Genomic DNA, 27,127 nt, shown 5'->3' on the forward strand with positions numbered 1-27,127 from the left:
TGCCCAAGCAGCCCGGTGGCGCCTCCGCCCCGGCCCAGCCCCCTCCTCTCCGGGCCTGCAGTTACCTGCCTCCGCCACCTCCAGCGGCTCCTCCGCCTTCCCAACCAGCCGCCAGCCCCGCGCCCCAAATCCCCTCCGGGTCAGCCCAGACAGGCGGGACTGGGATGGAACTGGGCTCCTAGGTGGACGGGGATGGTGAGTGGGGGGCGTCCTCCCCGCCTACGGCCCCCTAGGCCCTCTGTGCCCTGGGGCAGGGGTGGGCGGTGTGAGCACGAACCTCAAGGATCCTTTGGGGGATCCTAACTTCAAATCCTGGGCAGCTACTTAAGGCTTCGAGGAATTCGCATCACCCGCGACCCGCCTGCGGATCGGTTAAACATTGCAGGAGGGAGAGTCGCGGCGGGTGGGGCCGGGCAATGGAGGTGGGAGGGCGGGGCGGAGGCGAGAGCGGCCAGCGCGCTTGGGGCGGGGGAGAACGGACATGGGCGCGGGCTGCCAGTCTGCGCCCGTCCTTTTTCGCCCACCGTGACCCACCCCTCGAGGAGGCGGTGCGCGGCCGGGCGGCCCTCGGGGGATTCGGAGACTGCGCTCGGTGGAGCCCCCCATTGGTCCGAACGGATTCCTCAGCCTTCTTGTGCCCTAGGTCACAGGAAAGGGACAAACCTGGGTTCGTTCTTTCTTTCTCTTGTCTTTTTTTTAATTGAACATGGAAACTTACCGAATTGCCTCCTGAATTCTTCCACACTCACTACCTACAAACTATGAATTCACATGGCCTTTTGGCTTGTAAGTCCAGCGTTATCACCCTCAGACGCTTCCTTTTCTCTCACTCTGTCCTGCCAGACTTCACTGCCATCTAAGGCAGTCCCCTCGTGCACACTCTACTCAGTATTTCCTTCCAAACTGGCTACATCCTACGGTCAACGAGCATCTGCGCTACGCTCTAGAGATTGTCCAGACTCACTCCTTACATTTACCATGAGAAAACAGGCTGGGAACTTAAGAGGTGGGCCCAGGGTCACGCCCAGTAAGCTGCAGGATCTAGACTAGAACTGTGGCTCTTTGAGGGCTCTGATGTCAGAGCTCATTCCTCTCCACCCTGGTGTCAGGTGAAGCAACCCTGGGTACAGGAGAGCAACGTGAGGCAGCTGGAGTGCCCAAACTGAGGGACAAGTCTCTTTGTTCTCTCCGCATCATTTTCTCCGTGTATAAAAGAGTGATGATATTTAAAACACGTACCTCATTGAATTATATAAAGAAATAAATGCAATATCATATCCGAAAATGCTGTGTAATACCCAGTATTATTATTCAATTCGCAGTTCTGACAGGTTAACCTAAGGCCATTTTCCCTATATGTCCCCTTCCAGGTTTCCAGGCACATCTCTCACGGGCCTTGGTTTATGCATGCCGTCTCCTTCCTTCAACTTGATCAAATATTTAATCACACCTAAGACTACCTCTTTGTCTCCTTCTCAGACCCCACTGATCTTTCTTTTCTCTGGTGTTTTATTGCCTTTGTCACTGGTATTTCTCACAGCCACAAGCATGTGTAGCCATGTATAACATAAAGCATGCAGTGCAGACCTTCTCTGACACGTATAAGCTGGTCCTGGGCCTGTCCCTGTGAAGATCTGCTAGAAATTTGATACTAGATTTCCTGTGAGACCAAAAGTCTCATCGCCAATCCTTCAAAACATACCCACTTAGGAAAGTTAGGAAGATGGTTTCCAGAAAGCATCACGACAGTAAAAGCCATCTGCCCTCTAAATGTCTCCTTAAGGAATGTGCATGTGCAAAATATAGTATATTTAATTGTTAGGCAGCTGAACCTATTTATAAATCAAGAATAGAAGAGTGCATAGGCAAGCGCAGTTTTACTGACAACTAAGAGCATTTGGGATGCAGAATGCTATTCGGGAAGCTAAGAGTTTTAAGCCAGGCATTCTAAATACAGGTAGAAACACAGAGTATCCCAGAAGGACAGATTCACTAGGCCAGGATGTCTCAAGTGGAGTTGCAAGGTCAATGCTTTTAAAATGCACACAACCGAAATAAATTAATTAATTTAATTAAATGCACACAATGAATAAGAGCAGTCCTAATGATTTTTAGTTATTTTTCTTAAGTAAGCAATTCTAATTGATCTCCTCAGGTAGTGTGTGTAAAGTGTAGTGCATAAGTACACGTTCCGCCTAATCATTTCCAACAGCTTGAGGCCAGACAAGAGAGAGGAAGAAAATGGGCAGTGACCTTTGCTACTTAAAACATCTCTACACACCTCCAAGGATTTATATCCACCAGGTGCCAGAAAGTCTTCTTCAAGGGCGCACAACATAAAGTACGAAGTTAGAAAGTAGTGAAGAAAAAGAAGAAGAAGAAAAAAAGGAAGGAACAAGGGCAATCGCAAAAAAATAAATTCTGAAATGAGAAGAGGGATGCGATCACGAGGTTCTTTCCATATGCTGGCTGCAGACGGACTGAGGGTCAATTATGTGCCAGGTGCCGTGCTAGGCGTACAAACAACAGCAAGGACAGCAACCACCGTAACAACCACAACAATAACAGCACGCACTTAGACAAAGCTCAGCATGGGGTGCTAAGCACAATACCTATTACCCCACTTAATCTTCACAATAAACCTGTGAGGAATGTACATTATTATCCCATTTTTCAGTTAAGAAAACTGAGGCCAACTGGATGTTAGATTTTCCACCTCCTAAACTGCAGAAAGCTTCTTGCAATGCAAGTATTTTATTATTTGAATACAGCCCTGCCCCCTACTTACATCCTTGCAGTGCATCACTTGCTCCCTCAGGAGCCCCCGCTTGGTGCATCTACAGCCTCTTCAGGTCAGCCTCCAACTCCATCCCCCACTTTAAGTCCTTGGGCCACCATTTTCTTCTTCCATTACATCATATCATCAAATTGTGTCTGTCTGTCTGTCCATCTGCATATGTGTATACACACACACGTTTTGTGTATGTGAGATATATATATGTATTATATATTTGTGTAATAGAACATTTCCAGAGCCTTCTCAAAGAATTGTTAACAGTGGTTGGTGTTAGGACATAGAATTGGGGGAAGGCAGAAGTCTTTTATAACTGTCTTTTTCTCCATATGTATTACTCTTATCATTTAAAAAAAAGGAAAAGAAAGGAGAGAAATGACAGAGACATCATCTCTTTTTCCTTATATCAGAGTGTTTTCTTGCACTGAATACTGGGTGCAAGTGGTCTACAGCTTTCCCAAATTTACTCCTCTCTTAGTCCCACTTGCATCTGCTTGTCAGGACAAAAGAATCTCTTATCCGTGGGACTGCAGGCATGATGGAGGGTAGGGTGGGAAGGGAGGTGGGGGTGGGTGAAGTCCCAGCACGGCCCAGGGATGTTTGTGGCAAAGCCAAGGAAGAGCAGCTCCCTGCTCTGCCCAGGGGCACCCACACCCCGCGCCCCACCCCTCCAGTCTACCCCTCATCCCCCTCCCTACGCCCACCTCCACAATGGAAGGGATGAACTTAAAGCCACAAATAACCCCCCTTTTCCTGCTTTCTTCCTGACATCAGAACATCATCGTCTGTGCACTTTTCTCTTCCATTCCCCAACCTCAGTTCAACCAATATTTACCAATAATGTCTATGTTATAGGCACCCGGGATATAAAGATAAATAAGCCCAGTTCTTTCCTTCAAGTTACTCGATCTAGAGTAAAAACACTTAAGTAAGTATTTTAGTATAATCAAGTAAGTGCTAAGATGAGATTACAAAGTTTTCACCCACCCAATAGTGCTGGCTTGGTGTGGCTACACTAATTACAATAGCTGGGTGGACTTCTCATTACTTAAACCTCATTATTATTATCCCACCAGGTCTGAAGCAGCAGTGAGGATTCCAGGACTAGGGGAGCAAAGCCTGCATAGGGCGTTTAGGGAACAGAGGTCAAAAGAGGCATGGGGGCTCCCCTGGTGGCGCAGTGGTTAAGAATCCGCCTGCCAATTCAGGGGACACGGTTTCGACCCCTGGTCCGGGAAGATCGCACATGCTGTGGAGCAACTAAGCCCGCAGGCCACAACTACTGAGGCTGCGCTCTAGAGCCCATGAGCCACAACTACTGAGGCTGCATGCTACAACTACTGAAGCCCGCGCGCCTAGAGCCCATGCTCCACAACAAGAGAAGACACTGCAAAGAGAAGCCCGTGCACCTCAAGGAAGAGTAGCCCCCGCTCGCCGCAACTAGAGAAAGCCCGCGCGCAGCAACGAAGACCCAACGCAGCCAAAAATAAATAAATTTTTAAAAAGAGAAGAAGAGGCACGGAAGTCTCCATACACCCCAAGGTCTGAGCCAGATGGGCGCCCAAAGAGCCTGCCAGCATCAGTCAGGCAGAGATGTGTGGTGGTTACAGGGGCAGAACGAGGCAGATGGTCAGATGGCAAAGAGTCAGCAGCCAAGGGAGCTGGGAAGGGCAGGCAGGAAAAGAGGCCCAGGGTACCAACAGTAGCACAGGCAGGTTGCTGGCGCTGAAGCCACCGCTAGCGGAGCATCTGCTGCTTTCTTTCCCCCTGAACCCAGGGGAAGCCAAAAAATCAGAGAGAGCCAGGGCTAGAAGCTAGATTGTTTGTCACTGAAAATAGCCGACTGAGTCACTATAGGAAGTAGGCATGTCAGGGAGTGGGGACATTAAATACAGATAAATAACCTAGTTGCCTCCCCACCCCAGTCCCTTTAATAAGGTGGTCCTAATGTAAAGAAACCCACCAAGCTAGCCTGACGCAGGAAGTGAGTGCCCCCGAGCCAACCCTCAGAGCTTGCTCAAGGTTCCCCAAGCACCTTCCTGCCACCCATTTAGTTGTTGTTGACCTTGCCATCCAGATATATGCTGCTTCAGAACGTGGCAAATGGGCGCCCAGTCTCAGAAAAAGGGACGGGGACCCACCTCGAACAGCAGGTGGCTTCATACCGAGGCTTCTCAGCATGCTTGAGAGAGCTGGAGACAGGCCTTCTGTTCCCATGTGTGAGATGCTACCAGAGGACACTTAGGCCACAGAGCAACCTACCCGTTTCCAGCACAGCAGAGGAGGCCTAGCACAGTGCCTGCCACCAAGCCAGGACCTCAGATACACTTACTGACTGAAATAGAGTTCCAGAGCCATTGAAATCTCGTACTAGATCAAGGGAGATCCTGCGTTTGATAAAGCTTAAAGGCTTTCTATAACATCTTGGATCATTCATTTGTTTACTCAACAAGTATTTATTAAGGATCTACCAGGTGTGGGACACTTTGGTAGGTGCTGGAAATGTAATACTGAGCAAAACCAGGCGTGATCTCAAGCTCTCACGGAGGGTCCATGCCCTCAGGGAGTTGGCCAGGGGAGATATTAATCAAATAATCACAAACAAAATGTAAAACTGCCACTGTTACCAGAACCTCAGGAGAAAGATTGATGATGCAAGTGCTTGAGCACATAACTACCTGGGAGATGTGTCCTGGCTGGGGAGCTCCAGGGAGGGATGTGCAAGCTGAGATCTGAAAGATTAGGAGGCCTTAACCAGGCAAAGTGGGAGGGGAAGCATTCCACGCAGAGGGAGCAGCATTTGCAAAGCCCTGGGATGGCTCTGAGCACAGCCTGTCCCTTGCTTGCACTGAAGGAGGCAGGCATGACTGGGGTGTCTGAGAGCGAGGTGTAGACACAGGCTGTGGCAGAGCTGGACAGGTGGTTGTGCAGGTGCTGATCATGTTAAAGCATTTTGACTTTGTCCTGAGAACAGGGAGGAGTTGCTGCAGAGTTTCAGGTTGAAAAGAATGGCATGAAAAGGCTTGAGAGCTTTGAAAATCTCCCAGGATTTCCAATCTTGGGACAGTGTGGAGAATAACAGAAAGGTCCAGTACAGATGTGGACAGACCAGTTCAGAGGCGATGGTAGAGCTCTAGGTGCAATGGGGAGGTTTGTGGAGGTGGATAGACTAGAGGGCTAGAGAGGACATGAAATCATCGACAGAACCGAGTGATGGATTGAGTTTGGGGCTGGGGGTTGGTAGGCGGGGAGAAAGAGACATCAGGGATCCAGCGCAGCTTCTGGCTCAAAAGGTGGCGCTCTCTGCTGAAAGGAGCAGGTCTGGGAGGAAGACTGTGTGTTTTGCTGTGGACGTGCTGAGAAAAAGAGGGTGTATGGTAAGCAGTGGGATATCCAGGTCTAGAGCAGAGAAAACAGGACTGTGCTGAGAATCCACATTTATGAGTCATTGGCCTCCAAGTAGTGATTCGAATCTGTTATTGGATGACAAAGTCACCTAGCGAGTATTACCTGAGAAGCTGAGAAGGCTTAGGATGGGCTTTGATGGATGATAGTGTTTGATGGATAGTTGGAAGAGGTAGGCCTGACTCTCACAGTAAGGAAGCCCTTCCGCAGACTCCATAGACTACGCTTTCCAAGCCTCCATGTCTCCTCCAACAGGAGTGAAGAAAGGACCCCTCTTTCCCTCTAATCCTCTTACACTCACTGCCTTGCCTCCATGTGCCCTGCCCCGAGACCACCAGAACTAATTACATTAAGCCCCTTAACCCCGATTTGTCAGTCAGCCTTCCCTCTCTACTTGGTCCTTCTCATCAGTATACTGTTAGGCTATTGTTTGCCCCACCTTAAAAAAAATTTTTCCCCTCCCTGCCACTCCATTTCTCTGCTCATTTTTGCACAAAACTTGAGTTTTCTATACTTGCTATCTCTGGTTTCTCTTCTCTCATTTTCTCTTAACTTGCTGCAATTATCTTTTTTTATATAAATTTATTCATTTTTGGCTGTGTTGGGTCTTCGTTGCTGTGCATGGGCTTTCTCTAGTTGCGGCGACTGGGGGCTACTCTTCGTTGCGGTGTGCAGGCTTCTCATAGCAGTGGCTTCTCTTGTTGCGGAGCACAGGCTCTAGGCGCACGGGCTTTAGTAGTTGTGGCACACAGGCTCAGTAGTTGTGGCTCACAGGCTCTAGAGCGCAGGCTCAGCAGTTGTGGCGCACGGGCTTAGTCGCTCCACGGCACGTGGGATCTTCCTGGACCAGGGCTCAAACCCGTGTCCCCTGCATTGGCAGGTGGATTCTTAACCACTGTGCCACCAGGGAAGTCCTGCAATTATCTTTTACCCCTACCACTTCACCGAAATTACTCTTCTCAAGGTCAGCAATGACCTCCATGTTGCTAAACACAATAAATGCTCGGTTCCCACTTTTCTTGACATATCAGCTATATTCGATTCAGTTGTTTGCTCTCTCCTTTGTGAAACAGTCGTTGGTTACCTCACTTTCTGCATATCACATACTCCTACTTTTCCGTCAACCTCACTGGTCCATGTTTCTCAGTCTCCTTGTTTGTCTACAACTTCTCTGCTAAGCCTCTAAATGTTGGGGTGCCCCAGGGTTGAGTCCTGGTACCTCTTCTCTTCTTTTACTCTTTCTTTGCTGATTATACCCAGTCTTAAGCCCCTAAATGCCATCTATATGCTAATAATTCCCGAATTTATATCTCTGTGTTGGACCTTTCCTATGACCTAACAACACATATATCCAAACTCTTACTCACAATTCCCACTTGATTATTTTTTTAATATTTATTTATTTATTTGTTTATTTGGTTGCACCGGGTCTTATTTGCGGCTTACTGGCTCCTTAGTTGCGGCTCACTGGCTCCTTAGTTGTGGCACACGGGCTCCTTATTTGTGGCATGCAAAATCTTAGTTGTGGCATGCATGTGGGATCTAGTTCCCTGACCAGGGATCGAACCCGGACCCCCTGCATTGGGAGCATGGAGTCTTAAACAACTGCTCCACCAGGGAAGTCCCTCCCACTTGATTACTGAATAGACATTTCAAATGAAATATGTCCAAAACTTAATTCCTACTCTTTCCCCCTAAAACTTGTTCTACCCATAATCTTCTTCATGTCACTACTAGAAATTCTATTCTTTGGCTCAGGCCAAAAACTTTGGAGTCATCATCAACATCGCTCTTTCTTGGGTGCTCCAAATCCATCACATCCTGTTGATTCTGTCTTCAAAACATTTCCAGAAACTGACCACTTCTCACCATTTCCACCACTGCCTTTTTGGTCAAAGACTCCATCATTTCTTCTGACTTACTGCAATAGCTCACATCCCTACAATCTACTCTCAATATAGCAGCCAGTGTTATCCTTTCATCTTACTTCAGAGCATGTTATTCTGATCAAAACTCTTCTTCCCTATTTCACTCAGAATGAAAACCACAGTTTTTTTTTTTAATATAATGTCTTTTTTCATTTTCATTATTTTGGAAATAATAGGTAGGCATAAGTGCTTTGATGTATATTTTCTATAATATACCTATGTCTTATATATTAACATATATATAAACATATATATGTGTGTATATATATGAAGTAAATATTTTAAGTATGATTCAAATTTTCAATGTCTGTTTTAAATTGACTGCAATTTTTTTCTTTGCCTTTTGACCTCCTTCACCCTTTTCTCCCACTCTTTACCCCCCACCTCTGGCAACCACCAATCTGTTCTCTGCATCTGTGAGCTTGTTTTTTGTTTTGGGTTTTTCTTTTTAGATTCCACATATAAGAGAGTTCATATGGTGTTTGTCTTTCTCTGTCTGACAAATTTTACTTAGCATAATGCCCTCAGGATCCACCTATGTTTCCACAAACGGCAAGATTTCCTTTTTTTTTTGGCTGAATAATATTCCATTATATATATATATATATATATATATATATATATATACCACAATTCTTTATCCAGTTATCTATTGATGGACACTTAGGTTGTTTCCATATCTTGGCAATTGTAAATAATGCTGCAATGAATATGGGGGTGCAGATATCTTTTCGAGCTAGTGTTTTCATTTTCTTAGGATAAATACCCCAAAGTGGAATTGCTGGGTCATATGGTCGTTCCATTTTTAATTTTTTGAGGAATCTCCATACTGTTTTCCATGGTGGCTACACCAGTTTACATTCTCACCAACAGTGCTCAGGGGTTTCCTTTTATCCACATGCTTGCCAACACTTGTTATTTCTTATCTTTTTGATAATAGCCATTCTAACAGGTATAAGGTGATATTTCATTGTGGTTTGGATTTGCATTTCCCTGGTAATTAATAACGTTGATCATCTTTTCATGTACCTATTGGCCACCTGTATGTCTTCTTTGGAAAAATCTCTATTCAGATCTTCTGCCCATTTTTCAATCGAGTTTTTTGTTTTCTTTGCTATCGAGTTGTAGGAGTTTTTTATATATTCTGGGTATTAGACCTTATCAGATATATGATTTTCAGATATTCTCTCCCATTCCAGAGGTTGCCTTTTCATTTTGCTGTTTCCTTTGCTGTGCAGAAGCTTTTCAGTTTGATGTAGTCCCACTTGTTTATTTTTGCTTTTGTTGCTTTTGCTTTTGGTGTCAGATTCAAAAAATCATCTCCAAGACCAATGTCAAGGAACTTAAGACCTGTGTTTTCTTCAAGGAGTTTTATGGTTTTAGCTCTTACATTCAAGTCTTTAATCCATTTTGAGTTAACTTTTGTGTATGGTGTAAGACAGTGGTCGTGTTTCATACTTTTGCATGTCACTGCTCGGTTTTCTCACCACTATTTATTGAAGACTGTCCTTTCCCCACTGTATATTCTTAGCTCCTTTGTCAGGGAGCAAAGTTACAGCAGAGTACAAGGCTCTCCCCAGACTGGCCCCACCTATTCTCTGAGCTCATCTCCTATGACTCATTCTGCTTCAGCCACACTGTTCTCTCTGCTCTCCTTCCAATGTGCAAAGCACACTCCCACCTCTGAGCTTTGCCCTTGCTGTTCCCTCTGCTTGGAAGGCTCTTCCCCAGACATCTGCCTTGATCACTCTAGTATCTCCTTTTTGTCTTTCTTCAAATGTCACCTTCTCGGTGAGGCCATCCCTGACCACTGTATTTAGAACTACATATACCAACACGCTTTACTGGTTATCCTCCTTTCCTTCACTTTTCTTCATATCATTTATCACCTTAAATATATTATTCAGTCCTGGGTTTCAGCACCAAAACCCACTACATCACTTATCTAATTCGTTTATTGCTGTCTCCTTTCTACTATTTCTCACTAGACCCTAAGCCCCATAAAGGCATGAGTTTCAGCCTCCACCACCTAGAATAGTACTGATATATAGTAGGAGCTCAATAAATACCTGTAATATAGAATGACTGGATGGATGGAATGAACTAACGAGCAGTCAGAAAGGCAGGTAGAAAACCAGGAAAGAGTGGGGACAAGGGAGTGGTCAACAGTGTGGAATGCTTCTGGTGTGCAAAGATTAGAAATGAACAAAATCTACTGACATAGAGGATATAGGAGACCCCTGTGCGAGCTGTTTCAGGGGAGTGAAGATGCCAGATTGGAGTGGGATGAGGACTGAATGGAGGTGAGGAATTGAAGATGAATGTCAGCAGCTCTTTCAAGAACGTTGGCTGTGAAGGAAACTTGAGAGATACAGGGAGAGAAGGATCAGGTGGCAAATTCCAGCTCTTACCTCAGAATGCAGAAATTACTCCTACTCCTTCCCTAAACCTGGTTTTCTGGTCACTGTGGCTAGAAGAAGCGACTGCCTGATTGTTACCTATTTGATTCTTCCTTGCTCTGTCAGTGGCTCTGGGATTTATGAGTGCTGAGAACTCACTTGATCTCCAAAGATCCCATCTGGTCCAGCTCTCTGGGATTGATGAACTCCAGTGTTGACTGCCTACCTGGCCTCTGACTTATGGTTGCCCAAACTCTAGGCCTGCTTCCTTGGTCCTGGTATCCTGCCTGGTCTGCTGCTGCCTGTGACCAGGACATGATGACGGTACCCTGAGCCTCTGCGTATGCTTTGGGGCAGGAAGGAGTAAAGCACTGACACCGTTCCAGGTCCTCTGGATTAAACCCTCCCCTTCTCTAAGAGAGACGTAGGAGCCCATCAAGCCCAGAACCCAGGCTTTTCTCATCAGAATGTTTGGATAATACCCCCAAATCTGAAGTGATTCTGTTCCAGACTTTCCCACAGTCCTGTTTCTCCAAGAAAAGACAAGGCAAATGCATTCCCTTGATAATCTAAAGAATAGACTATTAGAGTCACCAGGGAAACATTTGTTCAAGCATTCTTCTCTGCTGAATGGGAGCCTTAGGATCCTTCCTGCGAAATGTGTACTCAGTCATGCTGACCCGCCCATGGAAGCTTTAGCTCATGCATGGAGGTGTGTATCTGGGGACAGAACCAAGGTGGGCAGGGGTGAGTGGGGAGCCACCACTGCCCACGTTACTAAGCTTCCTTATCGTACTCCACACTGGAATGAGCTCACCTTAAATCCCTAATATTTTGCAAAGGTTTCAAACCTCATCTAAAAAGTCAAACGCACAATAGCCTGTTCTGGTGTAAAAGGTTTTCTCTTCCTTGGTGTTCAACACAACAGAGGTTGATCAAATGAGACCTTCAGGCTCATTTGAAACCAGAGAATTTCTGCTATGGAGCGTGTCATTCTGCATAACCAGCCGCCCTGAGAAGTCCTTCCTTCCTCAGTAAACTTGTTCTGCTCAGGAAACCCCCTGCCCCGGCATAACAGCCAGGAACCTCATTTACTAATTACATGGGGAATCCAGAGGATGGCGGGTGTGGGAAAGAGAGCTCCACAGCCCACCAGCACAGATTCTGTGGCCACTTCCTACTCTGTGGAAATACAACTTACACACTACTGACATTCCCACCGTGGACCCATCCACGACTTAAGTCTGAGTCTTCCTTGATGTGTCAGCAACCCAACCCCCAAGCCCCATTCTTCGTCTTCCTGTTCACTGGGTATTGAGGAAATTAATCCCTTTAAAAGAATACAGACTTCCATCACCTTTCTCAGACACTTCTGATTTCCACCCAGACCCCACGCTATTCCAGGCAAGTCAGTGCCAAACAATCTACCCCAGCCCTTTTACCGAGCTCCTCTGGTGTCAGCACACCCACTTCTGGTGCCTTAAGCAGATAGGGCCTCCCATGAGCCACTAAGGGCTTCCCGCAAGCTGACTAAACTTGGAAGCAGCCTGAATCACCTACTTGTTGTGTCGAGATACAGACTCAGATACGATACACAGATGTTTCTGTGACAGTACAGGTCTTTGGTGTCATGTTTTAGAGCTGCCTCTCCAGTTTTGGGGGGCAGGCCTGCCTTTGGTGTGTCTCTTTCAGTCCTGCAGATAAAAAGGGACATATCTTTGTTCTTGGGGACCCAGTCTTCAAAATGGGATGGTGAGTATCTTGCTTGGTCCTTTAAGTTGGTACTATTAAGCTCTTGCAGAATTAGAGACTTCCACCCCACTATCACCACCAAATATGTATTTAGAGGCCAGGGGTTCTTAAACTTTTTGTGCCCTGGATCCCTTGGCAATCTGGAAAATCCATGGTTTCCCTCTCAGAATAATATTAAATGCATAAAACAAAATACAGATTACAAAGGGTACCAATTATATAAAAATAGTTATAAAATTGTGGTATAGTAGTATATCTGCTTCTTTATAAAAGCATTAAATAAGTACACGTAGAGGCAGGTTCAATACTACTATAATTTCAAAGTAGTGACGAACATAAAGAATGTTGTAGAAAATCTGCAACAACTGTTGTGTAATAGAAACATCTGCAATTTTCATGGCTGATAAAGACACAGTACAATACCTCTAATGCAACTATGGTTTGCTGCCTACATGCCTAATTTAAGTGGATGGGGAATTTCAGTTACAAGTTAGTGAACATAATTTTTTTTCCCATCCAAAGTTATGGATTCTGGATTCCGTCCATGAATCCTGGGACAAGAGTCCCCATTTTAGGCAGTACTGGCTCTCAGCTTGGTTTGTCCTTCTGTCCAAGACCTGTCCACGGGAGATTAGGAGCACGAAGCAGCAACCACAGAGAGGATGGAAGCATAATTTCACCTTGGTGTTGTGTCCCAAAGAGAGCCAATAAGGAAGTGCCAGTGTCATGCTGGGGCATTCTGCCAAAGTCCTATATTTTTAGACTTTGGAAATGGACTGATTTATATTGTAATTTCATTGAGAGTCAATCTGTAACTGATGAGTGGAATTGGACGTTTGTAAAATATAAGCTTTCTTCAAGGAATCCCATAAATTATTTGGGATGGAAAGCCTGACAAAAGGCAGGAGAAGAATCTATGTGTGTGTATGTTTGTGTGTGTGTGATTTTTAAACAAAAACTGATACACTGTAATTCTTATAGCCTGCTTTTTTATAATATCACAATGTATCATGAATAATTTTCAACAAATACAGTTATAAGATAGTATTAATGGCTGCATGATATTCTATTATAGGCATATAGCATAATTTATTTAATTAAGCCCCAGGTTTGAACATGTGGGCTGTGTACAATCTTTATAATTATTATGAAATTGTACGCTGATGGATGCTGTAGATTTCATCTTCGTCCACATTCTATTTTTATTTTCTTAGACTATTTCTATAAATGGAATTGCTGTGTCACAATTTAGTAACAATAGTAATGCATGTTTTGAAGATTTTTTGATCTGTACTGTCAAATTGTCCTCCAGAAAGGTTGTTCCTGTTCATAACAGAACTAGAATCTTTGACCTTGGCTCAGAACACAGCAAAGAGACTGGAAGAATGTCTCTAAATGGTGAGAAGTAAGAAGATTCAGTACAAGAAGCAGGAAGGAAGCATGCCAGTGTTGTGCCTATGATAGTCTCCTTTTCTCTGATGCTGGAAATACCTTTAAGACAGAATATGGGATGGGACTGAGTCTTCTAGACCTGGGATCCCTTGTGTTGACTTGACTTAAACCATTTGGATAAATCCAGCCTTATACAGCTGTGCTAAGGGGACCCAAGGAAGGGTTTGTATCCATGTTTGGACCAGATTAATACTGAGAATAGTGGAATCAGAAAGCACCCCAAGGGCTTCCCTGGTGGCGCAGTAGTTGAGAGTCCGCCTGCCGATGCAGGGGACACAGGTTCGTGCCCCGGTCCGGGAAGATCCCACATGCCGCGGAGCGGCAGGGCCCGTGAGCCATGGCCGCTGAGCCTGCGTGTCCGGAGCCTGTGCTCCGCAACGGGAGAGGCCACAACGGTGAGAGGCCCGCGTACCGCAAAAAAAAAAAAAAAAAAAGAAAGAAAGAAAGCACCCCAAGGGAAGAGCAGTTTCAGGTGAGAAGGCATGAGCAGAACTGGCCACCTGGTCCATTACTGCTGACCTGGAGTCAGTGCCCTCTCTGCTCACACAATAGGGCTTTGGGAGCATTACTGTAGTAATGAAGGCTGTTTCTTCTTTTATCTTTTTTTTTTTAACCATCTTTCCATTTTCTTTCTTTTGCAGCTAGACACTATATTCCAGGAGGGCAGAAACCACTTAGTACCTCTTTTGTATAACCAACAAAAGCTGATCTGGGGGGTGGAAAATACTTTCTAATTCCCTCCACTGTCAAAATAAGAGAGCAGATCCTGCCACAAAGTGTACTGGACAATTAAAATCTAAGCCCACCCACCACTGGCCTTTCTCTCTTCTCTCTCATGGTTCTATAGATGTAGACTTGGTTTGTTTCTTCATGCACAGAGACCAAAGATTAGTTCCCTTTCCATCATCCTATCTCCTAGATCTGCGATTAAATTATTAGTATCTTCCCCTACATCTCTCATCTGGGATTCCACAGAAGGCAGTGGTTACCACCCTAAAGTTTAGCTTCCTATTCATAATCTAAAGATCAAAAACTTGCATCCGTTAAGACTTGGTCTCTCTCCCTGTTCCTGGTCCTCACCAGGGCCCCCTGGCCCACTGCCCTACTACTCCCTGTCCAACCTCAGGAGGGACATAAGATCAGGTGGGCAGCAAACAGATCCTAGATTAGCATTTGCTTCTGACATTGGTGCTCACCAGGTCGGCTCCCTCGAACTTTGGGGTACTGCTTAGATAAAAGGGTCTCCTTTTCTCATGCGACTTTTCTGGATTCCACTTCTTGCCTGCTGTAACTGTAGTGCCCACCTAACCCTTGCCACTTAGATGTCTCTCTGTCTCTTACCCAAGAGGCCCTTGGTACCTACCCCATCCGACCCCACTAGCCCGAGGGCAATCCACCCCGCTCTTGCCCGCCTCTGACATCCTTGCGCTCATTTGTCAGAGAAGGCCAAGGCTCAGAAAAGTTACACTGGATATAAAACTGTCTCCTAGCCAGCCTCGGGTCCTGACATTTTTATTTCCCTCGAGATGGGATCGAATTATCTTCTATCCCCCTCCCCGATCAGAACTGGAGTAAGATTATCTGCACCATCCCCACACCCATGCCCGATTTTCCCGCGAGCGCCGAGCACCGGCAAGTCTAAAACACGATCCACTTGCGAAGACTTCGCGACCTGTTTGGGTGGATAAAACAGCGCACAGGAAACGCAGAGCAACCGGAGCTGCATCCAATCACGCTCCCGTTTGTGTCCCAGATGTAGCCCCAGGAAGAAAACATGTGTTTGCGGAATTTAGCGGCCAAGGCCCTTCATCCAGGCTTTATTCTCACTCCCGCCCCACTTTCTCTCTAGACATCCCCAACCCCGAGCCTCAAAATCAATCCCCCAGATCCGAAGGGTGGGCCCGGGGTTCTTTACCCGGCTCCTGAGGCCCAAGGCGGGCATCCTCCGGGTCTCCAGCAGCCCCCGGGCGCGAGCCCAGCGGGGACCCGGCGAGCAGCCCCCGAGTGGCTCTGGGGAAGGGCGAGAGAGGCAAGCGGCGTCAAGGCCCCCAGACAGCCCAGCTCCCCGAGGGAGCGCCGCGGCGGGGTCAGGGGCAGGGCGGGGAGGCGCCGGCGCAACCAATCCCCGGGCCGCCCCCTCCACGCCGCCGCGAGCCGAGCCGGGGCGGGGGAGCCAGGCGGCGGCGGCGGCGGCGGCGGCGACGACGGAGGATGCCGTGGGGAGGGATGGAGAGGGGAGGGGGGAGCGGAGCCGAGCGGAGACAGCCGCGGCGCTGCAGAGCGGCTGGGGCGGCGGCGCGGCTCCCGGTGCTCCCCCCGGCGCCCGCCCCGCGTCGGTGAGGGCCCGGCCTGGAGGCCCGGAGCCATGGGCTGCATCGGCTCCCGGACCGTGGGTGGGTACCACGGCGGCGCGGGCGCGGGCGGAGGCAGGACTCGGCGGGGTCCGGTCCTCCTGCCCCTCCCCCACCAATCCCCGCGCCCCTCCGGGTCCCTCTCTCCGCACCGCCCGGCCCCGCCGCGCTCCCTCACTTTCCCTCTGTGCCCTCGCGGTCCCTGCCTTCCTCTCTCCTCCCCGCTCTCCCCTCGCGCCTCCGGGCCTTGCATCCCTCTGGACTCAGTTCTCTCCGTCTCCCTCCGGCTTCCTTCCATTGCCCTTGCCCAGGCGCGGTCCCTCTCCATCATCTCCCCGCCAACCTTCTCTCTCCTCCGTCGCCCTCCCCGACTCTCCCGTTCCCACACCCTCCATCTCCAGGCCATCGGCCTCGACTCTGCCTTCCCCAGCGCCTCCTCGCCCCCTCTCCATTTCTGGAGCAGCCCCCGTTCTAAGGACCCCCAGTCTCGGTCTCAGCCCCGAGTCCCTTTCGCACGCCTCCGCCCCCGCTCCGCCTCCATCTGGCTTGGGTGTTTTGCCCCCATCTCTTTCCCTCTCCGTTGCCTTTTTCGGTCGTTTCTGCCTCCCCCGATTTGCTTTGTTCACGTGCATTTTCCCTCCGGGGCGGGGGCGGGGTGAGCCTGGTGCCTCGGGGAGGGGAATGGGTTCCACGGCCGGAGGCAATGGGGCCGGGCTGGGTTGGGGTGGAAGAGCCGGGGACGCCGGGGGGAGGCCGGGGGTTCGAGGGCCGGAGAGGGGTCGGGAGCCCGCTCCCAGGAGGGTGGGGCTGGCCGAGCGAGGGAACCCGGGGACCTGGCTGCACCTGTCGGCGGGGGCTGGCGGGGCGGGGCCAGCTCTTTATTTACCTTTGACCGGGGGAAGGAAGAGAGGCGCCTCGGAATTCTTCTCCCCTCAGCATTTGCCTTGCTACCCAGTGCCTTCTCCTGCACCCCGTACACCCACTCCGCTCTCACAGCTCAGCAGATTGATTCAACCCTCTCCCAAAACCCCCAATTTTTCCCATTCCGACTCCCAATTTCTCCCGCCTACATGCCCCAGTGACCTCAGGCTGAGAGAATAATTCGTATTATTATTACAAACAAACTCACTCTCCGGAAGCCTGTTTTCTCTGAGACCCGATTTATTTCCATGGATACCCCCACTTCCTCCTCTGCTTTCACCTCTTCTCTGGGTTCTTTCCCTCCCCCTCCCTGCCCCCCACGGCTCTGACTCAGCTCTCCCTCTTCTACAAAGGCCACCTCCCCTCACCCCTCTCTCCCACTCTGCCCTCGCCGTCTCCCTTCCCCTCAGAGGTTGTCCTCTGCCTGCCCATTCCTGCTCTGTCCGCCCAGATGTCCATCTTTCCTCTTCCCTCCCAGCCACTGGTCTGACCCATCTCACCATTCCCCCGTAGCCCCAAGGGAGAGTGTGCCCACTTTGGAGGGGCCTCACCTCTCTCAGACCTGTCAAGCACAACCCCTTCCTCTTGCAGCAGCTATGCTGTTGCATGCCGAATGCCTCCTGGTGCCCAAGACCCCATTCAATTCACCCCTCCTCAAGAGTGGACTCCTAACCCTAAATTCAGAATCAAACAACTTTATGTGTAGAAAAGATCTATAAGGTCAGGTGGTTCACTTGGGCCCACCACCCAAGTGATTCTTCCCCAAGGCTTCCAGTTGGCATCCCCACCCCTCATGGCAGCAGTCCCCCTTAACGAGGAGCTGTGGCCTCGGCTGCAGAATTACCATCTTCCTAGGTCCTCCAGTTTGCCAGTCAGCCCTCAGACCCTGTCCACCCTCTCCCATTGTCTTTTGTCTTCTCCCTGACTCGAATTCCTATTCTTTTAGTTCCTATTTTAAGAAGTCCCCTGCTCTCCTCCTGCTGTCCCCCTTCTCTCCTCTTGAATCCATCACTTGTCTCCCAAGGGTCAGGTAAAATGATTCCATCTCACTCTTTGCTTTCTCTGCTTTCATTGCTTCTAGGTGTACACACCCAGCTCTTGCCTCTATCCCCACCAAATCTCCTTCCTGTCAGACAAATCCACCAACTCCTCTGGAGGGTCCACTAGGGAAGATGCAATCCTTGCACCTCACAAATAATAAGGCCAAAACTTAGGGAAGCTTGCCCCTGGAAAAGTTCTGCCCTTATTTGTGGGAACATAATAGAGGAAAAGCACAGCTCCCATGCACTCCCATACAGAAACCCTCAGAGATTCCTCAGGATAGAATGGAGACCTGTTTTCCTTCTAAAACCCAGCCACTGACCCTTCCATTTAAACAACAACAAATGAGGCCATAGAACACTTTTTCCGAGTGTGCTATTCTTGACTGAGCTCAGCATTATTATCTCTCCTAACAAAAATTTGGGGCGAGTGGGGATGTAAAAGAAAATAGGCAATCAGAAGAGGGAGTGGTAGTGGGAGGGCAGGGAGGGGTCTGGAGGGCCTGGCCCCCATCTGTGGCCTCAGCGTTCTGAAGGAAAAGGACGAGGACGGGCCTTCGGGTTGGGCATAGGGAGGTGAAAGGGAAGCAGCTAACCATCTGTCCATCTCAGGAAATGAAGTGATAGCCGTGGACTGGAAGGGCCTGAAGGATGTGGACCAAATCAACATGGACAGCACCAGCTCGCTGCACGGGAGCAGCCTCCACCGGCCATCCACTGAGGTGAGGCCCTCCGTGCTCAGCCCCCCTCCCAGAGCACCTCGAAAACACCCCCAGAACCACCATGCATAAGCCTAGTCCTTCGGCCACCTTCCTAAATTCCAGGACAACCTCCCAGACACACCTTCAGACTGATGCTCTCACAGAACATTTCTCCTCCTCTCCTCAAACACAAGGCAAATGCTCCACGCGGAGATCCCAATTCCCTGTGTTAATCTCAGGAAAGCCCTCTCTACTTCACACTCTTCTGGAAGCCCCTCTGAGGAAGTGCCCCGGGTACCCACTCCCTCTCCTCTTTCCTCACAGCAAACCCGGACTGACTTCTCCTGGGATGGCATCAATGTGAGTGCAGCTCCCCCCAGGCCTCTGCAACCCACCCTACCTCCTCTTCCTTGGCCTCTCCCACCTGCTGCCATAGCACACAGCGCCCCCTTCCTCCAGCGGGCACTGGGAGCCCTCACATTCTTTAGCCACCCCCAAACTCTCAAGGGTGGTTGGGGGATAGGCCTCCTAGGGACCCCCCGGGTATAATGGTAGCCTGATCACCCGCCCTAGCTCATATCCTTACTCCTGGAAACCGTGGACTGTCCTCCACATATAAAGCACCTCATATCCTCTTATTCCTCTGCCCCTCCTCCCACATTCCCTATCCCAGCTCTCCATGGAGGACACCACTTCCATTCTTCCGAAGCTTAAGCGAAACTCTAACGCCTATGGCATTGGGGCCCTGGCCAAGTCATCGTTCTCAGGTGAGACTCCGACCTGGGGATGCGAGCAGCCAGGAGACTCCCTAGGGGCTCATGCTGTCAGTCTTCCTGCCCCTTCAGGCCTGAAGAAGACCCTCATCCCCAGACCCCGGACCTGTTTGCCCTTTCTGTCAAGCCTCTCCCATCCTCCAGGCTGCCCCTCATAGACAGAGTCTTACGGCATACCTGCCCCCTTCATGGGATGGAGTCCCACGGGACTAGGGTGGGGGTGATGGCGGGGGCAGGGGAGGGACAGATCTGGTGCGGGTATTGTGTGATGTTCTGGAGCACCTGGGGAATGTCTGGCCCCTCAGGGATCTCGCGAAGCATGAAGGACCATGTGACAAAGCCCACAGCCATGGGGCAGGGCCGGGTGGCTCACATGATTGAGTGGCAGGGCTGGGGGAAGGCACCAGCCATTCAGCCGCAACACAGCCACGAGGCCGTGCGCAGGGATACAGATGCCTACTCCGACCTCAGCGATGGCGAGAAGGAGGCACGTTTCCTAGCAGGTACTTGTTCCCCAGCCCCTCAAGAGACACATTTTCAGGATGGCCAGAGACCGACCCTTCAGCCTGATCCCCTATGGCAGGATTGGCTCTGTTCATGTGATACCATCAGACTTAATTTCCCAACTAGCTCTAATTTCAAGGACTCTGACTTGTTTATTCTAAGTACCCTCAAACTTATTTTTATTATCGTCTCAGAAGTTGAGGGGAGTTAACATGGGATTGTGGGTCCACCTGATGCCTTCTCTCCTACATGGTGGGACTGTCCAAACCCTGGGTTCCCTCAGTACAGGAGGAAAAAAAAAAAAAGGCAGGTATCTTAGGCTTCAGAAGTCTGTGCTTCTACTCATGTTTTATGATGAAAATGAAAGAAAAGCCTTGGGGTTCTCTTCTCGCCTTTGCCCATCAGCACACTGCAGTCATGAATGCAATTACAGGTCATATTACTCGTGACAACCACCAGATCAAGGGACCTGGGTGAGGAGAGGGTGTGTACAGAAGAGCTTTTAAAATTCAGTATAGGTACGAGGCAGGCATACGGTGTACCTACAACCCTGCCCGATCCCTAGTGGCAGATCTCGATAAGATACCTAGGAAAAATGATAGATCTGGAATAGACAAGAGGGTTCTTTGGTTGGTGGTGTGGGTGGTGGAAGAAATATCAGTGGGGAGGGGAGACAAACATGTAGTGGGTAGTGTAGGGCAGCTAGCAATGTAAGCTTCAACTTACTCATGGCTTTGACCAACATGGGAACCCCAAGTCTACGCATCTTCATTCTTCTATCCTTCCTCCCTTGTCCTTCCCAGACCTTGAACTTGATACCACTGTGGACCTACAATCCCTCCCATTTAGACTCCTCTGGCCTTGACTACCTAGCCCTAGCTACCATTCCTAAAAAAATTCCCAAGCTAAACTTCTGGAAATCCCCAATTTCAATCCCTTAGGATATCTCACCAGAAGACCCCCCCAACTCTTTCCCCTAGGAATCCTAAATCTGACCTTCTGGGAAGTCCCCCACGATTTTGCCTTGTTTCGGGGCATATACCAAGGCTGTGCTGTCCAATACAGTAGCCACTGGCCACATGTGGCTATTGAGAACTTGAAATGTGGCTAGTCCGAATGGAGATGTGCTGTAAGTGTAAAATATCGACTGGATTTCAAAGATTTCGTATGAATAAAAGAATGTAAAATACCTCAATAGTTTTATATGGATTCTACATTGAAATGATAATGTTTTATATAGATTAGGTTAAATAAGATGTATTATTAAAATTAATTTCACCTATGTCTTTTCATTTTTTTTTAATACGGCTAGTAGAAAATTTAAAATTGCATAAGTAGCTTGCGTTATATCTCTATTGAACAGCGCTGCACTGACGTCCCCTGCCCCATGCATGTGTCTAAGGCTTCCCCGAGGTATCTCGTGCTAACTACGTTTCTTCTCCCAGGCGTCATGGAACAGTTTGCTATCTCCGAGGCCACTCTCATGGCCTGGTCCTCCATGGATGGTGAGGACATGAGTGTCAACTCCGCCCAGGAGCCATTGGGCTGCAATTACAGTGACAACTACCAGGAATTGATGGAGAGTCAGGGTGAGGGATGGTTCCAGAATCCGACCCCAGAGGCCTAAGAGGCCTCCTCAACTATCCAGGCTACCTCCATGCACCTCTGTTCTAAGACTTTCTGTTCATATAGGCTTTCCTACTCCCCCCCTCACCCACCGCCCCACATCTCACCCTCAATTCTCTGTGCTGTTGTTACTGCCTTTGATATTCTGTGACCCCACCAACCGCCGTGATTCTCTTTACAGATGCCCTTGCTCAAGCCCCAATGGATGGATGGCCTCACTCCTATGTGTCCCAGGGCATGTACTGTCTGGGGTCATCGGATGCCTGGGAAGCAAGCGACCAGTCCCTCATTGCCTCTCCGGCCACGGGATCCTATCTCGGCCCTGCATTTGATGACTCACAGCCTAGCTTGCACGAAATGGGACCTTCCCAACCTGCTTCGGGATACTCTGCTCAGGAGCCTCCAGCTTTGCTGGGGGGAGACACTGACTGGGCTCCAGGGGTGGGCGGGGTGGACCTGGCCAGGGGCCCTGCCGAGGAGGAGAAGAGGCCATTGGCGCCCGAGGAGGAAGAGGATGCGGGATGCCGGGACCTGGAGTCGCTTTCCCCACGAGAAGACCCCGAGATGCCCACCGCTCTCAGCCGGAAGGTGTCTGACGTCACATCCTCAGGCGTGCAGTCCTTTGATGAGGAGGAGGGAGAGGCCAACAACTAGCTTCCTCCCACTGAATGCCCCACCTTCCACTCCCACCTGAGGGGCATGGCTGCAACCACACCCTCCCTTCCCCCAGCAGGACGGCCGAAACCTGGGCAGAAGACTCTCACGAGCCCAGGAGTCCTGGCCAGCAAAACGGAGGGCCGGGGTGGGATTTTATCCAGGCTTACACTGTAGAGACCACAGGTCCAGGAACTGAGGCCCAGGCAAGCAGATGGCCATGAACTTCGCTTGGCTGCGGGCTTCTGGGTCTGTGGTGGTGGAGCTCCAGTGTGTATCCTGAGCACAGGAGCGCAGAGCGGCCCGTGGCCGGCCCCTGGATCTCAGTTCTTTGCTCCCTGATCTCGTCTTCCAGGAGCCTTGACTGTAGCTGCCTGAAGGCCTCCTTTCTCCACGTCACTCTTGCTTTTCCCAACTCTGTTTTCTCTTGCTGTGGCCCAAGCTCATCCCTCCTATGAGGAACAGACCTCAGGGGCTGTGGGACATGGTTCGATGGGCACAGGGGAAGCAACGTACAGACCCCGTCTCCTCAGAGGGAGGGGACTCTGCCCTCAGAGGTAACTTGGCTTCTGAGATCAGGAGTCACGGAGGAGGTCGACGTGGCCGCCAGGATGCACAGGGGCACAGGGCCTGTCCAGAGACCAGGCGGTCACTGGTGAGACCGAGGACAAACATGGCCACTTGTTCTGGGGTCTTGACTATCCTGCGGCTGGAAGGATGACCCTAAGGATATGGGAAAGGACCCCGCCAGGGCTGGCGGCTCCAGCTCTTGCTTCCCTTTTCTGCCTTCTTCTGTCTCCTGCTCTGGGAGCCCCGGGGCCCCGAGGCGGTGGGGGGGGAGGGGGGGTGACACAGGGTGCAGGTGTCTTGGCTAGACGGGGAAGCATGAGGCTGTGTCTCCCTCCATCTACCCCTAATTCTCTGGAGCTGTTTACACTTTTCTCTCTGCCTTTTCTACATTTTTATAACTTCTTGGGGATTCAGGGGTGAGTAGGGTGGAGGGAGGGGTCCGGTGCTGTCAGGCCCCCAGCTGGGGCAGGGTGTCTGCCAAGGAGGAGCGTGGGCTCTGGGCTCCCTTGGCCCCTCTTTACCTCCTCCCAGGACTCCCAGGAGGGCCTCACAGGTGTCCCCCACCCCGCCCTCCCCAGGCCTCCTGAGGAGAAGGAGAGGAGGATCTGGGTATTCTTCCTTCCAGGATGTTTTACAATGAGGCATAAGCCCCTGAAACTGCTTGCCCTCCGCACCCACTCTCCATTCTGGTGGGGACTTCTGAGCAGCACCTGGAGCCCCAGCACTCCTGTAAGACGTCCTGAGGGCAGAGGACAGGGTCGAAGGGTAGAGTGAAGAGACGGCAGCACACTGCCCCTCCCCTGCTGCAGCAGTGTCCCAGAATGAGGAGGTTGAGAGTTGGGGTGCTTCTGTCCATCTGCGACCCTGCCTCCATCAAGCCCACAGTGTCATACACTTGTGCCCCTGAAACGCAACCGAGGCCAAGTCCACATCTTCTGGGGAGGGGGAGGATGGCTACCTGAAGTTGGTTCTTGGAGGAAACAGGAGTAGGCATGGCGAGCACAGGTAGCTGAAGTCACCTCATCTAAAACTGTTAAAGGGTTGTGCGTGTTCATGTGGCCTCACTCAGGCCCTCGCTGCTGGCCTCGCCCTGCACCCCTGCTGCAGGTCCTTGGGGTTTTGCATGTCACAGTTCCCTCCTCTCACGGGGTCCCCGTTTCCTTATCTTGTGCAAACTGCCCTCTCTAAGGCATCATCCTTTTCTCTTAATCTCACCCCCTTCGTGTCCCATATTCCGCCCCCGGACCACAGCGGACATCCAGTCCAGGGAGCGGGTTCATGCATCACGGTTCCTTTTTCACTCAGGGCTCTGTGGAGTTAGGAAAGGTCATCTAAAGCAGTGTTCTTTCCTCCCACCTTCACTGAGGAAGCCAAACGGTCCCTGCTGGTCCCTGCCAAAAGACGACTAAAACTCTGAAGGGTTCTAGCAGAGTTCGGACGTGAGCGTGAGCGTGGCCCAGCATCCCTGGATGCTGGCATCGCTGCTGACCAGAGGTCGGGCAGGGGTGGGGCGGGGGGAGGCGTCTCCACTCTGAAGAGGGAGAAAACCTGAGGAGCTGGCCTGAGACCCTCTCAGGACTCTTCTGGAGGGAGGAACTGCCTCTCTGGTGCTGGGGGGGCCAGGGTGCATGGGGTTTGCTTATAGCCTATTTTAGGGGGAGGGGAGGGGCATGTGCAGGAAGAGGCTGTTGGGGGATGGGGGAGGGTTGCTTTTCCCTTGGGGTTAAAGGCTGTGCCGCACGTTTTACAGCAGTCCCAGAACGGGGCTGTTTTCATATCATGGTGAATGAAACTTCTCTTGCTAAATGATTTTCTTCTGGTGTGTGTGGGGGGGGTGCCCTTTCATTTTGAGTTCACTTTATTAAAGGAAAATCCAAATCTTCCCTCCCTCCCCTCCCCCTGCCCCGCCCCCCCCCACACCTTCCTTCTTATCCTTGTGTCAAGGAGGGAATCTTGGTGAATGAGTTTATTACCTCTTCTCACCCCCACCTGTACATCCCATACTCCGTCTTCCAGGTCTAGGGAATATCCATTTTTATGGCCAGTCTTAGCATGTTTTCTTAATGTGACATTTCCACCCCAAGCCCAAGAGAGATTCTATGACATATATTACAGAGAGAATTATATATAAATATATATATAAATATTATAGATTATATACACATGGGCTTGGGCTCGAAGGCCCACTGCCAGCCCCCCTCCCCAGGCTACAGCCTCTCTCTCTTGGCCTGGGGAGGCGGGAGGGCTGTATTATTGGAGAGGGCTCCAGGCTGTGTTCAATGGCACTAAACAATGTGGTGGCACCTTCGGCTATGAGTGTCTTATTTGGGGCATGATGGAGGCCGGGCACAGGGTGGGGAAGGAGGAGAATGCTGGGGAGGGGGCACAACTGCAGAACTAAACGAGGCATAAAAGAAGGGATGGACAAAAGCCCTGGGGGTGGGAGCAAGGGTCTCTGGCCGCTCAGAGCACCTGGGACCACTTATAGAAAAGGCAGGGTGATGGCAGTCTCCCTGTCGCTGGTTTGGGGACGATAAGGATCTGACTTCCCAGGTGTGGGAAGCATCAAAAAGGTCTGCCATCTTGACGCTGAGCCCCTAGAAGAGAAACACAAAGAACCAGTCCCTAAGAAGGTATAGTCTCTGGGTGAACCAGTGGCCCAGCTGCCCTGAGCTCCCACTCTTGGAAGGAGAAGTCCTAGCTAGAGTACCTCAAGGGCAGAGCTGACCCTTGGGCAGGACAGATCAAGGACTACAGCGGAGAGGGAGTGACCTGGAAACTGGAAGCTGTGATGTGAGATGGGAGGAATTTCTGCCAGAGGGAGTTAAGTAAATCCATTGGCCGCAGGACTGTTAGGTACTGCCCCTTTCACACAGAGCCTTCCTGCGACCTTTCCTCTTCCAGGCTGTTCCCCCACAGGCTCTTTATCCATGCCTCACTGCTTAAATGGAGGACAAAGGAGGGGGAAGTGGGATTGGCCTTTCCCCGCCCTAGTAATGGCTCTGCCGGGGGACAGATAGCGGGAGCCAGGATGGAGTCTGGAGGCAAATTTCAGGGAATGGCTGTCGGCAAGTGGAGGACAGGGTGGGGGGCTCTGAGAGAAGGGGCTGTGGACAGTTTGCAGGTACATTCTGGTGCCATCAGTCCATGAGGCCATGAGGTGATCCCATCTCCTCCTCCCACATGGCACTGTCAGGACCACAGTCATCCTGGGCCTGCCTTAACCCCGCCCGCCCCCGGGGAAACTGACGGGGGATGGGCAAGGCCAGGAAGACACTGGGACAAGAACACTGGGGAGTGTGGGGGAGTGAGGGGGACCAGGCAGAGGCAGGCATTCCCCACCCGCACACAGGCAAACTCAAGAAGCCCGTGGACTACCAGGGGCCCTTCGCAGGGGTTACAACCACCGCCTGTCTGGGGATGGGGGGACATGCCCAAATGATTGACCAAGGCTACTCCTGCCCAGATTCTGGCTCCTTCTCCAACACGATCAGGATGACATTTTAAAATTCCTAGCAGAGGCCGGATATTGGTGCGATCTCTCCGGCTTCAGGAAATACCCTCTTCCACACAGGTCCACCCTCTAGCCTGGGTCTCTGGACAGGCTTTATGCAGCGGTCTGGGAGGCGCTCAGAGGACCATTTCGTCTTCATCCTCATCATTGGTGGACCGCAGACTGGGGCCCTGCAGGATGTCGGCCAGCTCCCCCTCCGGCCCCGGAGCCCCCGCCAGCTCCAGCTCCTCCAGCTCACTCTCTGCCTTGGCCGGAGCCCAGGAGAGAGGGGGCTCTGGGGAGGCAGGGGCCACATCCCCTGCCCCAGCGGCCCCACTTCCATCCTGAGGCAGGCTCCAGGCCTCTGCAGCAGGGAGTGGGCCCCCAGGAGTCTTTCGAGTCGAAGTTGCACTCCGGAAGCTGGCAAGGGGAGGGCGGAGCTGCACCCCAGACTTGGTGTGTCCCTCAATGGCCTTCTGCAGCTGGGGGGCAGAGGGAAGGGGAGAGAGGGTACAACATGGGGAGGAAAAGAAGAAAGGGGCAGTGGGAGAAACAGACACGAGAGAGGAGCAGACGATAAAAGGAAAAAGCATGGGAAAGCAAGATGCACAGCGAGGATGGATCAAAAGGAGAAGACAGAAAAAAGAAAAAAGGGGGCATGATGGACGAAAAGCCCCACCTACAGAGCAGTGAACCTCAAGACCCCTGACACAGGACCTCCTTCCCATCTCCTTCCCCTTCCATGCACCACCACAGCACACCCC

The 27,127-nt window shown here is 50.6% G+C and overlaps 2 protein-coding genes across 2 annotated transcripts in view; one reads left to right on the forward strand and one right to left on the reverse strand.

Annotated features, from left to right (window-relative positions):
• The first annotated feature begins 18,636 nt into the window (after positions 1 to 18,636).
• Positions 18,637 to 26,083, forward strand: FAM131B (family with sequence similarity 131 member B). Its single transcript, XM_022578997.3, has 6 exons — positions 18,637 to 18,764; positions 19,068 to 19,103; positions 19,417 to 19,510; positions 19,822 to 20,019; positions 21,466 to 21,609; positions 21,828 to 26,083. The coding sequence occupies exons 1-6, from the start codon at positions 18,711 to 18,713 to the stop codon at positions 22,298 to 22,300; spliced, it is 999 nt and encodes a 332-aa protein (XP_022434705.2). The 5' UTR covers positions 18,637 to 18,710; the 3' UTR covers positions 22,301 to 26,083.
• The window catches only part of CLCN1 (chloride voltage-gated channel 1), a 33,828-nt gene continuing 30,970 nt past the window's right edge, over positions 24,270 to 27,127 (reverse strand). The window contains exon 23 of the mRNA XM_022579017.3: positions 24,270 to 26,845. Within this exon, the coding sequence (XP_022434725.1) occupies positions 26,501 to 26,845 (345 nt within the window). The 3' untranslated portion in view covers positions 24,270 to 26,500. The remainder of the gene's footprint in view (positions 26,846 to 27,127) is intronic.

The sequence above is a fragment of the Delphinapterus leucas genome, chromosome 9 (assembly GCF_059928025.1).
Source record: "Delphinapterus leucas isolate spDelLeu-1000000601 "Yukka" chromosome 9, BTC_Dleu_Yukka2, whole genome shotgun sequence".
In the NCBI taxonomy this organism is placed as follows: Eukaryota; Metazoa; Chordata; class Mammalia; order Artiodactyla; family Monodontidae; genus Delphinapterus; species Delphinapterus leucas.

Bases quoted from the DNA above. Each gene is read 5' to 3' on its own strand.
- FAM131B (XM_022578997.3), top strand. From the start codon at position 18,711: ATGGACAGCACCAGCTCGCTGCACGGGAGCAGCCTCCACCGGCCATCC. The intron at 19,104-19,416 runs GTGAGTGCAGCT...TCCCTATCCCAG, and splicing joins TCTCCTGGGATGGCATCAAT to CTCTCCATGGAGGACACCAC. The intron at 21,610-21,827 runs GTGAGGGATGGT...TTCTCTTTACAG, and splicing joins GGAATTGATGGAGAGTCAGG to ATGCCCTTGCTCAAGCCCCA.